At 36.8% G+C, this 12,968-nt stretch overlaps 1 protein-coding gene across 2 annotated transcripts in view; it reads right to left on the reverse strand.

Annotated features, from left to right (window-relative positions):
• Positions 1–12,968, reverse strand: part of LOC106872469 (conserved oligomeric Golgi complex subunit 3) — a 54,214-nt gene that overhangs the window by 19,955 nt on the left and 21,291 nt on the right. For both annotated transcript variants that reach the window (XM_014919479.2, XM_014919477.2), the window contains exons 12-17: positions 12,481–12,514; positions 10,357–10,517; positions 8,030–8,195; positions 4,763–4,872; positions 3,233–3,322; positions 2,381–2,501 (exon numbers count right to left, since the gene is read on the reverse strand). In XM_014919479.2, coding sequence (XP_014774965.1) covers positions 2,381–2,501; positions 3,233–3,322; positions 4,763–4,872; positions 8,030–8,195; positions 10,357–10,517; positions 12,481–12,514 — 682 coding nt within the window. The remainder of the gene's footprint in view (positions 1–2,380; positions 2,502–3,232; positions 3,323–4,762; positions 4,873–8,029; positions 8,196–10,356; positions 10,518–12,480; positions 12,515–12,968) is intronic.

Here is a 12,968-nt window from a genome sequence, read left to right on the forward strand (position 1 = left end):
TTAAGAGTGGGAGGTGGGGCATTTAAGAGTGGGAGGTGGGGCATTTAAGAGTGGGAGGTGGGGCATTTAAGAGTGAGAGGTGGCTTTATGCCCGGCATTGAAAGGCTAAATATGAAAGAGGTGACAAGAATAGATGTTTGGCTATAGAGGAGATATGCGGCTACGTAACATTATACAGGGGTGGGTGGGAGTAGTTGGGAGGGAGATAACGAGGGATATGATGGAGTGCCAGAGCAAACTCTCAAGGTACAAGAAAGTGAGCGTAAGAGAGAATATGGACAGTGGATGATGAGCGTTATTAATCCAATTACCATGCTAGCATGAGTGAGACAAATGAATAAATGAAGCATTATTTTTTTATATCTAAGCTGCCCTTCCTATCATTAACCCACATCTGTTTTTCAAGTGAGAGATCTCTTATTTCACATATCTTCAAAGACCTAAAACCAGCAGATGATTTGTTGACATCAGACATGACAACAACAGTTAGATATAGCATTTTCTCAGTATTCCAACCCTAACCTTTACTCTAGGGTCTCAAAAGTTAAAGACCCCCTTTGGTCATGAATGACCATGGGATTGCACCTAGAAAGTTACCCTCCAAGGCACAAGTTTGGGCAAGGTAGTTTATGGAAGACCAGCATTTGACCATGCATACCAGCTTCCCTTCCCCTGTCCACGCCACCGATGTTATCCAAGGCAAGGGCAAAGGCCAATGCAGTTTGGCACCAGTGATATCACAACTCATTTCTACAGCTGAATGAACTGGAGCAACGTGAAATAAAGTGTCTTGCTCAAGAACACAACACACATCCCAGTCCAGGAATCAAACTCACTACCTCATGATTGGGAGCTCAATGCTCTAACCACTAAGCCATGTGCCTTCACTCTAGGATCTTATTATCCGAAAATTCAAGTCTAAAATTATCAGTCTATATTTCAAGAGATTGTTATAATAGACTCATCTGTTACATTGACCAGATCACATATAAACAAATAAATCTATCTATTATATATATTCGTCGTCGTCGTTTAACGTCTGCTTTCCATGCTAGCATGGGTTGGACGATTTGACTGAGGACTGGTGAAACCAGATGGCTACACCAGGCTCCAATCTGATTTGGCAGAGTTTCTACAGCTGGATGCCCTTCTTAACGCCAACCACTCAGAGTGTAGTGGGTGCTTTTACGTGTCACCCGCACGAAGGCCAGTCAGGCGGTACTAGCAACGGCCACTCTCAAAATGGTGCATTTCATGTGCCACCCGCACAAAAAAAAAAAAAAAAAAAAAGATTTCATGTGTCGCCCGCACATGAGCCAGTCCAGGGGAACCAGCAACGATCTCGCTCAAAAATCCTACAACGGCCCCGCACAAGAGCCAGTCCAGGGGCACTGGCAACAGTCTCGCTCGAAAAATTTCTTGCGTCACCCGCACACGAGCCAGTCCCAACATTATAATGTCAGTGTTGGTTATAGTTTTCCAGCAAGTCAATCACTGGTTCACTGCATTTATAATGGAAAGAGTGACAAAAGAATATTAGCGACTCTGCATTGCTGGGGTCGTGAGTGAGTCGTTAACCTATTATTTCCACTAGTACTCAGCTCTCACTTGTGGCCCCAGCAATGTAGAAGTAGGTATTGACAGAAGCGTGCATACAGGCAAACATAAATACATGCATTACAAACATGCAAGTACTCCCTTGATCTGCAAGAACTAGCAGTTAAATACTTTCAATCCACATCTTACCATTTTAGAAAAGAGCAAATAAGAAAATGTAGTCCTAGATTCATAATGCTTAAATAAAAGACGGAAAGCATTTGGAGCTGAACATAACAGAATACAGAAATTAGATTTGTATATTCAGGGAATTCTTTGTATTTGAATAGCTCTCTCTCTCTCTCTCTCTCTCTCTCTCTCTCTCTCTCTCTTTCCATGCATGTGCATAAGAGAGAGAGAGAGAGAGAGTATTCATATTGGCAGCTAGTCACTATCAGTTTTCTTTTTATGATTAAGTAGAATGATTAATTATGATGAAAATAGATTTTAGATAATTTTTTTAAATAAATAAAGAAGCAACTAAATGACTTTTTAATGTATATTGTTTGTCACCAACACTTTAATCAAATGCTAACACAATGAATTAATTGAGAATGAGCCAATAAGGGAGCCTCCAAATGGTTAGTTGATCTGCTTGAAATAGCAGCAAAATTTCTTTCAAGTCACACCCTGTCACTGAAAAATATGATCCTGAGTTCCTTATATATATATAACAGTTGGAACACTTTTGGTCAAAATCTGCTACATCAGGGCTGGTCTAAAGTCAAACAGCAACTGAGAATATTAATGATAGTTAAAAACAAAAAATTCAATAGTAACTCACATTTCATTTTGCTAAAATCCAATGATGTTTCTCTAATACTAAAATCAGCCTGGAATGGTGCAATCTGTTCTCGTAGAATCAGTAAATGTTTTATCATAAACATCTGACCATCTAGTAAGGTCTTTAAAAAACGAAAGAAAAGCAATGTTGCTGAATTAGTTTTGACATGTCTCACTTTTAAAGAGTTATGAAAGAAATAGAAAAATCAGTAGACTAGTTTATTGATGTAATTTGCATTCAATTCTTCTTAGTTCTCTAAACCACCAAAGTAATTATCAATGCGATCAATGCTTTATAAAGCCATTTTCTCTTTATTCTAACCTGCTTTATTGTCATTTAAGAAGAGTAATGCTAGTCTAGAAATAATATATCAATGATTATAACACTAAATTAAATCATCATACTCAAGGCAGAAACAAGAACCTTAAACATGGATTTATACCAATAACTGTTTCAAAGCTTAAGAAAAATCTTTCTAATATTTAAATGTTATCCTCCTAACTTAATATATGCAGACATGTTCAGACTAGTTAGAAAAGATGTCAAAACTAGGTTATTTAGTTGAGGAAAATATTTAAACATTTTTGTAACAATTAGCAAATTTTTCTAACGTGATTTACAGAACATATAAAATAAAATTTGATGACACAAATGGACATGACATAGATGCAATAAGGAATGAGCTAGTAAGTACTTTTTATGAATTTGGACTTACTATCATTATAATTACTAATATTATAATACTTGATTTCCAAACCAAAATATTAGTATTGGGTGAGTCACAAAATGTTATAATCATTTAAAGATCAATTTTCACAATTGTAAGTAAAAATTTACTTAAAGAAAATTTACCTTTCGTTTGACAATACCTTCTTTAGCAACATTTAAACTTTTTATACAAGATTGTAGAGCTTCCTGTGAAAGTCCTTGGAATGTTGTTCGCTGAAAGAATTGGAACATAAAATTATGCACTACTAATGCAGAAAACATCAAAATAGCATAGAAAATAACAGCAGTTATTAATGCAAATAAAAACAAAATAAGATACATATGCTAAATTGTTAAAATAACTCTTTACTAATTAGTTAATGAAACAGAAGTTTACTTCTTTCAATTTATCACAGGATCTTTCATCATTGTATCTTGTATACATAGTATCTTTTCATTCACAGTCTGAAAAAAATATTCTTTTTACATTAACACAAGGCCTTAGACATGTACACTGGTGAGATCGGAATTCAAAATTGAAGCATTTTAACCTAAACACTGTAAGATATTACTTTAACCTACTACATCAGCACTTCTACCATTCTATTGTTCTGGGTGAATGTAAATCAAGATTTCTCTCTCAGAAGGGAGTGTACAATCAATTAAGTTGACTCAGTATATCATTGGTATATATTTAACTGATAATGAAAGGATGAAAGGTAAAGTTGTCCTAGGCAAGATTTGAACTCAGAACATAAAGGGATGTTACTATATAGCACAAACCATTTTGTGTCAGGCATTCAAAAGTTTGTGCTACTTACTACCCTCATTGGCACTCCATCGGTTACAACGACGAGGGTTCCAGTTCATCCGATCAACAGAACAGCCTGCTCGTGAAATTAAAGTGCAAGTAGTTGAGCACTCCACAGACACGTGTACCCTTAATGTAGTTCTCGGGGGAGATTCAGCATGACACAGAGTGTGACAAGGCTGACCCTTTGAAATACAGGTACAACAGAAACATGAAATAAGAGTGAGAGAAAGTTGTGGTGAAAGAGTACAGCAGGGTTCGCCACCATCCCCTGCCGGAGCCTCGTGGAGCTTTAGGTGTTTTCGCTCAATAAACACTCACAACGCCCGGTCTGGGAATCGAAACCGCGATCCTACGACCGCAAGTCCACTGCCCTAACCACTAGGCCATTGTGCCTCCACACTTACTACCTAAGTGAATAATAAAGAACTCTTATCTCATCTTCTATTATAGCCATTTAATCTATAAACTCTTCCTTTCAAGTTGATAATATGAAACAAGAAATACAGTACAAGATGGCTTTCCTCATTCCTACTAATCTGCACTATGACTAATGTAAATTCTACAAATTTGACACAAAATACAAACTCATATGGAGTAAAATACTTGATAAGATTTGCCATTTATGTATAATAAACACAATGTGAATAATAAGTGTAAGATGAATTTATTAAACACATACATTGAGAAGAATATTCACAGGAATATTCACCTGTAGATACACAAATGTACACATACACATGACACCCAATCACACAAACACACACACACACACACACACACACACACACACACACACACACACACACACACACACACACACACACAGAGTTAAACTTGCTTCAACTAAAAATTCAACTTACTGCAATACACCGATAGAGTTTAGACAAAGTGACCAAAGTTCTTCTTACTGTTGGATACCACATACCATGGAGATCAGCAGGTGACATGGGCATTGAAGACGAGTGAGTTTCTGAAAATAGAATAGGAATGTTTTCAAAATTCATAAACCACCGAACATTTCATTGATTTCAGTATTACAGAGTCTTTGAATATTTGCTACTCTAATAGCTATATGCCAGAATTCTTTAGCATATCAGTTACATAACAAAATATATTAAGTCTACTATTTTAAAAATCACCATCATCAATTTGACATTCACTTTTCCATGCTTGCATGGGTTAGAGACAATTTGTTGAGGCAGATTTCCTGTGACCAGATGCCCTGCATGTTACCAACTCTTACCTGTTTCCAAGCAAGACAAACAACACTCATTTATAGCTATCACACAATGTCAAGACATGGGACATAAACACATACATGCACAATGGTCTTCTTTCATTTTCAGACTACCAAATCCACTCACAAGGTTTTGTTCAGTTTGAGGCTACAGTAGGAAGCACTTGTTCAAAATACCATGTAGTGGGACTGAACCAGAAACCACAAGCTGGGAAGCAAGCTTAAATAGACACAACCTTAACAGAATAAGGAAAGATCTAGTTTGTTTTTTAAAAAATCTGAACTTGCAAGTACTAATATCACAACAGCTGATTTCCTCAATATAACTTTAATGCAGGTTAATATAAACCATACAGAAAGCAAAATGGAAAATTCTGTTATACTAACAAAAGCTGCAAACACTGCCTACCATCATTTTAAGAATCTTGTCAGCAATATTCTTTTCTACTTTAGGCATATGGCCCAAAATTTTTGGGGTGGAGGCCAGTTGATTAGATTGACATCAGTATGCAACTGGTACTTAATTCATTGAAGCCGAAAGGGTGAAAGGTAAAGTTGACCTCAGCAGAATTTGAACTCAGAATGTAAAGACAGTCAAAATACCATTAAGAATTTCGCCCAGCATGCTAACGCTTCTGCCAGCTCACCACCTATCTCATTAGCAATATTACTAATAGACAAAGGAACTGGCCGGATGTCATTCCTTTTACCAACTACTTTATAGAGTGCAATGGGTGCTTTTTTTGTTACTTCACAACTCACAAGACCAAAGTGCCTTCTCAATTGAGAAGCCGAATAGAGGTGGTTACTTTATGCAAGATGTTGAAAGGTTAAAATATGACAGGAGGGAGAGTAAGAGGCTTATTGTTGTAGAGAAGATTCATGACTAACTTGCATTTTTACATGGCTTGATGGGGATGGCTGGAGAGGTGCCTGAGAGAGAGAGAGGTAGATTAGGTGGAGACAAGATGCCAGAACATACCCTCAAGATAACATGTTCAAGTGTAAATAAATACAAAACTGATCTAAAGACCAGATAAATTTACCTCCACTAGTTTAAAGCCTCTAAAAACACATTCTTGATGATTTCATTTCCAAAGCAAGCAGTTCAGCTGCATCTAGTGTGTGTGTGTGTGTGTACGTGAGTGCATGTATGCGCATGTACATGTGTGCATATACTGGTGTAAAATAATGCATGAAGTTTACAATCCTTTTCGCAAGGAAATGGTAAGATTCTGCTTTTCTGTTTACCTATTTTTCTCCCATCTTTTAGTCAGAAAGAAAGGCAGTGCCCATGATGAGTGTAACACTTCACATGGTCCCCAAGATTGATGAGAAAAAAGGAGGAAGGTATCCTCAAACTAGAGATCTGGCCCAAATGCACTTTAAGTGTCAGGTGGTGGTGTTAACCAAATCAGAGGATTAAGTAAGCCACAGCAGTATTTGAACTTAGAATGCAAAAAGTCAGAACAAACACTACAATGTATTCAGTCTGACATTATTACAATTCTAATCTACTGCACTGGATTAACACTTTTTTAATCATCATCAAGATCTCATTGGGATGCCACTCTAGATGCTTTTGCAGCCAGTCATCACCACTAGTTAGTTCTCTGTCATGAGAAGCAGGTTCACAGTCTTGTAACCTGTCCAGCCTTTGACATTGTCAAACCAGGATCTTCTCTGTCTGCCTACCTTCGACTGTGCCCTGAACAATGGTTTGGATAAGAAGCTGTTGCTGGATAGGTGACTGTACCATGAAAGCTTTCATCTTTTTACCTGTTCAAGGAGAGGTTCTTGCCTGCCAGTGTATTTGTTTACTTTCTGCCTGACAAAGCTATTCATTTTGTGCTCTATGTACAGGATGTGTAGCAGCTTTTTGAAGCACTTGTGCTCAAATGCCTGGATTCTTCACTCCATGTCAGCTGAAGGAGTCCAGCTCCCACACCCATATAGAAGGATCAAAGTCACCAGGGACTTGTACATTTTGAGTCTTGTTGGAAAACTAATGAAATTAATTTTCCACATGGTGTTCAACTTTGACATGGCAAGAGATGAGGCTGAGTCTTATTGTTCTCTCTTTTTGAGATCTGCTGTCCTTGGTCAAAACAAAAGCAGACTACTATGGAACAAATATTTAATATTCGATTTTACTCTGTCCAACCCATGCCAGCATGGAAAGCGGACGTTAAACGATGATGATGATGACTGAGAAACATCTGCAGCACCAATCTGATCTCTATCACAACTTCAACTTCAAAAAAAGCCCTTGACCATGTTTGGTGCAATGGGCTGTAGCAGATGATGAAGAATTGCAACTTTGACAACAACCTCATCGAAGTAACCAACACTACAAGACATCCTGTATGAAAATTCAAGCAGTGCAGTTCTCCTGAACAACACCAGAGAATTCTTCAGGACAACAGTAGGTGTTCAGCAAGGATGTCTCCTCTCTCATATGCTTTTCAACATCTTCCAGGAAAACATCATGCAGGAGATACTTCAAGGCCTTCATCTCTCTCTGTCTCCACTGGAGGACAGCCCATTTCCTACCTGCACTTTGCTGATGACATTAACCTGTTATGAAGCAGTGAAAGGGGACTACAGGAGATTACCATCAGACTGGGAAAAGTATCAGGAGCATACAGGATGGAAATAAGGCCAGAAAAGAGCAAGATCTTGGTTAAAAGTAACAACCAAAACATAGCAACCAACACAAGGCATCCTGCTCAATGCTCTAATGATTCAGTCACTTCACCATCTATAAATACAGATTGACAAATTAAGTACCAGACTGAAATATTGACTGGATTTAATATAATTGCTGTGAAAGCAATGCTTCAAAAAGACAGAAGTCCAATAGCTGAAACCAGTGACAATAAACGAATACCTGTAGATGGACCTATAACTTCAGTGAAGCCATCACTGTCAGTTTTCTTATTCTCCTCTGTTGATTCTTGAACAGCAGTTATCTGAGCAACTTCCATACTTGTGCTTGAAGCATTCGATGCACTTCTTGAGTGTTGTTGAGTTTTCCTAATGTTTTCTGATATACTCTGCAAAATAGAACAAGAAAATGGAGCAGGATGTTTTAAAATTCTTTATAAATATAAATAACTTATAAAATGACAAATGAATAATCAACAACATTTAGAGTCTCTCTTTCATGCTGGCATGGGTTGGACAGTTTGATAGGATCCAATGAGTCAGAGGACTGCACTGAGCTCAATATAGTTTGTTTCTAAGGTTGGATGCCAACCACTTTATGAGAAAGCACTGCAAGCCTTTTTTCTTTTTTTTCATGACACCAACACTAGTGAGGTTGCCATGTAACTCACAAAACAAAGAAAAAGACTCTTGACTGAGTGGAAGGTGGCTTTCTTTTTCTGTATTCACCTCAATGACTATCTCATTCAGTTTTTCCTAACACATAGACATCAAAATATGGATCCAGAAACTCATTATAAATATGTTGTGATGTTTTGTGAATCCTATTTTCATGACCTGACATTTAATAACACTACAATAAGCTTTCTTATTTACAGAGAAAATATTGTAGCTGCACAAAACAGGAACGTCATACAATCAGCGAGTGTTGATTATTGTGCAGTGAGCAGTGGGCAGTTCAAGTTCACCTGTAGACTAAAAGGAAACAACAGAGAACTATTCTCAAACTCATTCCCAAACCACAACCTTCCACTCATCTCACTCAACCCTACCTGCTTATCTAGGTAGCAGTTGATATAGAATATGAATCACAGTTGAGTCCTACATTTAACTCATTTCATACAGGTACCCCTATCAAAATCAATAGCTTTACTCGTCATTATACTATTTACATCCACTTTTCTAAGCTTGCACAGGTCAAATGGAAATTACTAAGGCAGATTTTCTGTGGTGGAATGCCTTTCCTGTTGCAAACCCTTCCATATTTCAAAGCAAGATAAGTAGCACCCCATGAATGGATATGTTTACACAGCAGATTAGAAGGACTCTGCTTGTTTGACTGAAACATTTCTTACAACTATCACACTATTTCAAGAAAAGGACACACACACACACACACACTTGCACACTGCCTCTTTCACTATCCATCTACAAAATCCACTCACAAGGCTTTACTTGGCCCAGGGCTCAAGGTGCTATGCACTGAGCCCAAAACCATTTGGTTAGGAAGGAAGCTTGAACCACACAGCCATGCCTGCACCTACTCAATTACATACAACTCTTTGACCATAAGAGTTGCAATATCAAATACATATGATAGGCACTGGTATAACTATAGGCAGAGTGGTTAAACTTACATCACAACTATATGGGTTTGCATTCAGTCCTACTGTGTAACACCTTGGACAAGTGTCTTCTAAAGTCTCAAGTTGACTAATGCTTTGTGAATTTAATCTGGTAAATGGAAAGTGCCCATCATATATACAAATATAAATAAATGTGTGTATGGGTGCATGTGTGCCTGTACATTTGTGTGTATATGTGTCTTTATCTGTGTTGATGTGTAGTGGCTTTGCAGCAACACCTCTTGAGCAGAAGTGACATTTATGTCTGCATAAACAGTAATCCAGCAGTTTTGACATGCAAAAAACCAGTGGGATAGTAGAGAACCTCACTTGAAAACAAACACAGCTTAGCATCAAGAAGGGCGTCCAACTGTAGACAACTGTTTCAAGAAGTCTCATTCAACTATGATGACAATACTTTATTGAGCTGTGAATGCAGAAGAAAATCTTATCCACTCTTTAGTTTTGTATTTAAGCATTCTTTCTACAACTGGGCACATTAATACTCAAAACTGAATTAAGCCTAAACTGAGAAAATTAGAAGCATCCATTTAAAAAAAAAATTGTATCAGCTTGTAGTTTAACTCCAAGCTAGCTCTGATCTAGCATATCTACAATGGAAGCCATTCCAACCATAATTAACCTATCTCTTATTCAGACATAATGCATCTAGAACTACATTAGTCAAATTGTTTTATCCATTTTTAAAATAATAGAGTGTCATCCAAGAGAGATTTGGCATCTATTACTAGCAAGATGAGTAATTATAAAGAGACTACTTTGTTAGTTCATTTTACCTAGAAAATTGTATTAGAACTGTTCTCTTTTTAGAAAAGTGGCATAACAAACACGACAAGTGGAAATGAATTAGCACACAGTTGAAATAATTATGTAATATTTTAAAGGGTAGCTTTATGTTCTTTACCTCCATCATTTCTAGCTTCTCTGGATATGCTAAATCTCCTGATGCAGCATTATACATGAAGATATCATTCTTGATGTAGATATATGTTCTATAAACAAGTCGCTCTTGAACATCCATAAGCATTTGATTGCAAATATTCTCAAAGGCCTTCAGTTCTTGAGCTACAACAAAAGATTTTCAGTAAATAAATATCTTCAAGATTTTAAAAACAATATTCTTTTTCAGATTCAAACAAAAAATTTCAAAGCACTAAAGAGGAGGAAGTTGGTGGATTCAATTTTCCATTTGGCTTTTCTCCATATTGTTAGCAGACAACATCAAAAATATATTATGAATAATATTAACAGAGTTACAAAGGTTTTCTTTGTGCCCCCTGAAGAAAATGTAGAAGTAGCTAGGGCTACCATGTGATTTCCTATATCAGGTGGGAAAGGGAATACGGAACTATATGCATTGTTTTTAAAAGTGAGAAAAGGATGAAAAGACAGGCCAAGACAAGCATTGTACACCTGCCCCATGAGGTAATCTCACTATATATGGGACAAAGAAATACAAGGATCACCCAGAAAGACATTAGAGACAATATTGATCCTAATTTCATTACAACCTAAGTGGCACAATAGAGGCAGTGGTCAGCACTGATGTGATCTTTTATGATATGCAATTAGGTGGGGGTCTGTAAAACAAAAAAATCATGATGACACCTCCCACCAAGTCCACAAAAGATTCTGGAGCTGTACTTTGAAGTAGAAGCAGAGACAAAGACATCGAGGTTGGTTGCGCAGGACATAAAAACTAGCAGTTTTACGTGTGGTAATAAAAGTCATTTAAGAGCTTTCTGTTCAGAAGAGTTGGTGAAGACAGAAGGGAAAGAACAGAACACATAACAGTAACAACAGCATGCCATTGTGAGGTGGTGCTTTCATGGTACCACCAGTTGCAGCTATGGAAACAACTGAGACTGCTTAATCCTTGGTTCCAGAGTTGAGCAGAAAGCAAAGGGACTTTCTACTCCTGGTCATAACCAACAGTACAATACAGCTATTTTACAGCTCAGCTGATATGATTCTTGAGTAATATACAGTGATGTCCTTACAATAACAGATGATGACAAACAAACTAACCCTTTAGCTGATACATCAATGCTACATTGAATTCCTATGCTGGAATATGCTAATTATAAATAATTTTATAATTAGCATATTATGCAAATGCTTAATAAAGAGGAATTACACTGAACCTTTTAGTGACAGTATTTTCACTACCCATGCATTTCTGTTAATTAATAGAATTATCACACTCTCTGAGTGGTTGGCGTTAGGAAGGGCATCCAGCTGTAGAAACTCTGCCAAATTAGATTGGAGCCTGGTGTTGCCATCCGGTTTCACCAGTCCTCAGTCAAATCGTCCAACCCATGCTAGCATGGAAAGCGGACGTTAAACGATGATGATGATGATGATGATGATCACATATTTATTGCACATATTCTAATGTTCAAATGATATTTGGTATATCAAATGGTTACTCCATAAAATTATGATGGAAGCAACACTTTAAATATGAACACTTAACTGTTTAACATTTAAATCAGTGATATCTGGCCCAAATATTCCACCTGTCTTATGTTCAAACTAAATATATACTGAACCTTGCACACCTACCCTGCAATGTTATTCAAAAATTAAGAATCAAATCATCGAAATCTTGAAGCTACGAGATAAGCCACGATTAATTTAAATCAATCATTATCATCATCATCATTATCATCATTATTTAACATCTGTTTTCCATGCAGACACAGGGTGGAAAGTTTGACCAGAACCGGTAAATACCAAGGGCTGCACCAGGCTCCATTGTTTGTTTTGGCATGGTTTCTATGGCAGGATGCCCTTCCTAATGCCAACCACTTTACAGAGTGTATGGGTACCTTTAATGTAGCACTAGCATCAGTGCTTCTTATGTGGCACCAGCCCCAGACATTACATTTCACAATAATCTGAATGCTAAAGGGTTAAAACAGATTATTTTGTATCAGAATCTTAGAATCAGAATGGATTTCACAAGAGTTGGCAGCAAAAGAGTAAAATGGCATATAACATAGATTGTAATGATGATGTAACTTACGGTTATTTCGTACATGCTCTTCAATCATTTCAATCTATAAATAAAACAAACATTACATTGTATGTTGTTTAGAGAAATATGAAATAGGTTAAATAGTATTAGTTTCTTGATACAAAGAGAACTTTTACAAGGGAAGGTTTATAGTCAATCAAACAGACTGCAACATATGCTACTAGCATTACTTATTTTATCAAAGTTGAAAGGATGCAAAGAAAGATCAACCTTAGTATGATCAAAATTTTAAATGAAGCAGCAACAGAAATAAATATTGTCAACCCATTGTTCAACTCTTTGTGTGTATAAATGTGTATACACATGTGTAAAATCACAGTGTGTATATATATATTTATATATATATATATAGATTCAAGATTGAATATGGTACTTATGTGTAGGCACCAGAATATTGTATGGTATGGTATTATATTATACAAAAACCATTCCAAAAGGATAGGTGATCAAAAAATCGAAATAAGCAACACGGATTT

Source organism: Octopus bimaculoides, chromosome 3, assembly GCF_001194135.2.
Source record: "Octopus bimaculoides isolate UCB-OBI-ISO-001 chromosome 3, ASM119413v2, whole genome shotgun sequence".
Lineage (NCBI taxonomy): Eukaryota > Metazoa > Mollusca > Cephalopoda > Octopoda > Octopodidae > Octopus > Octopus bimaculoides.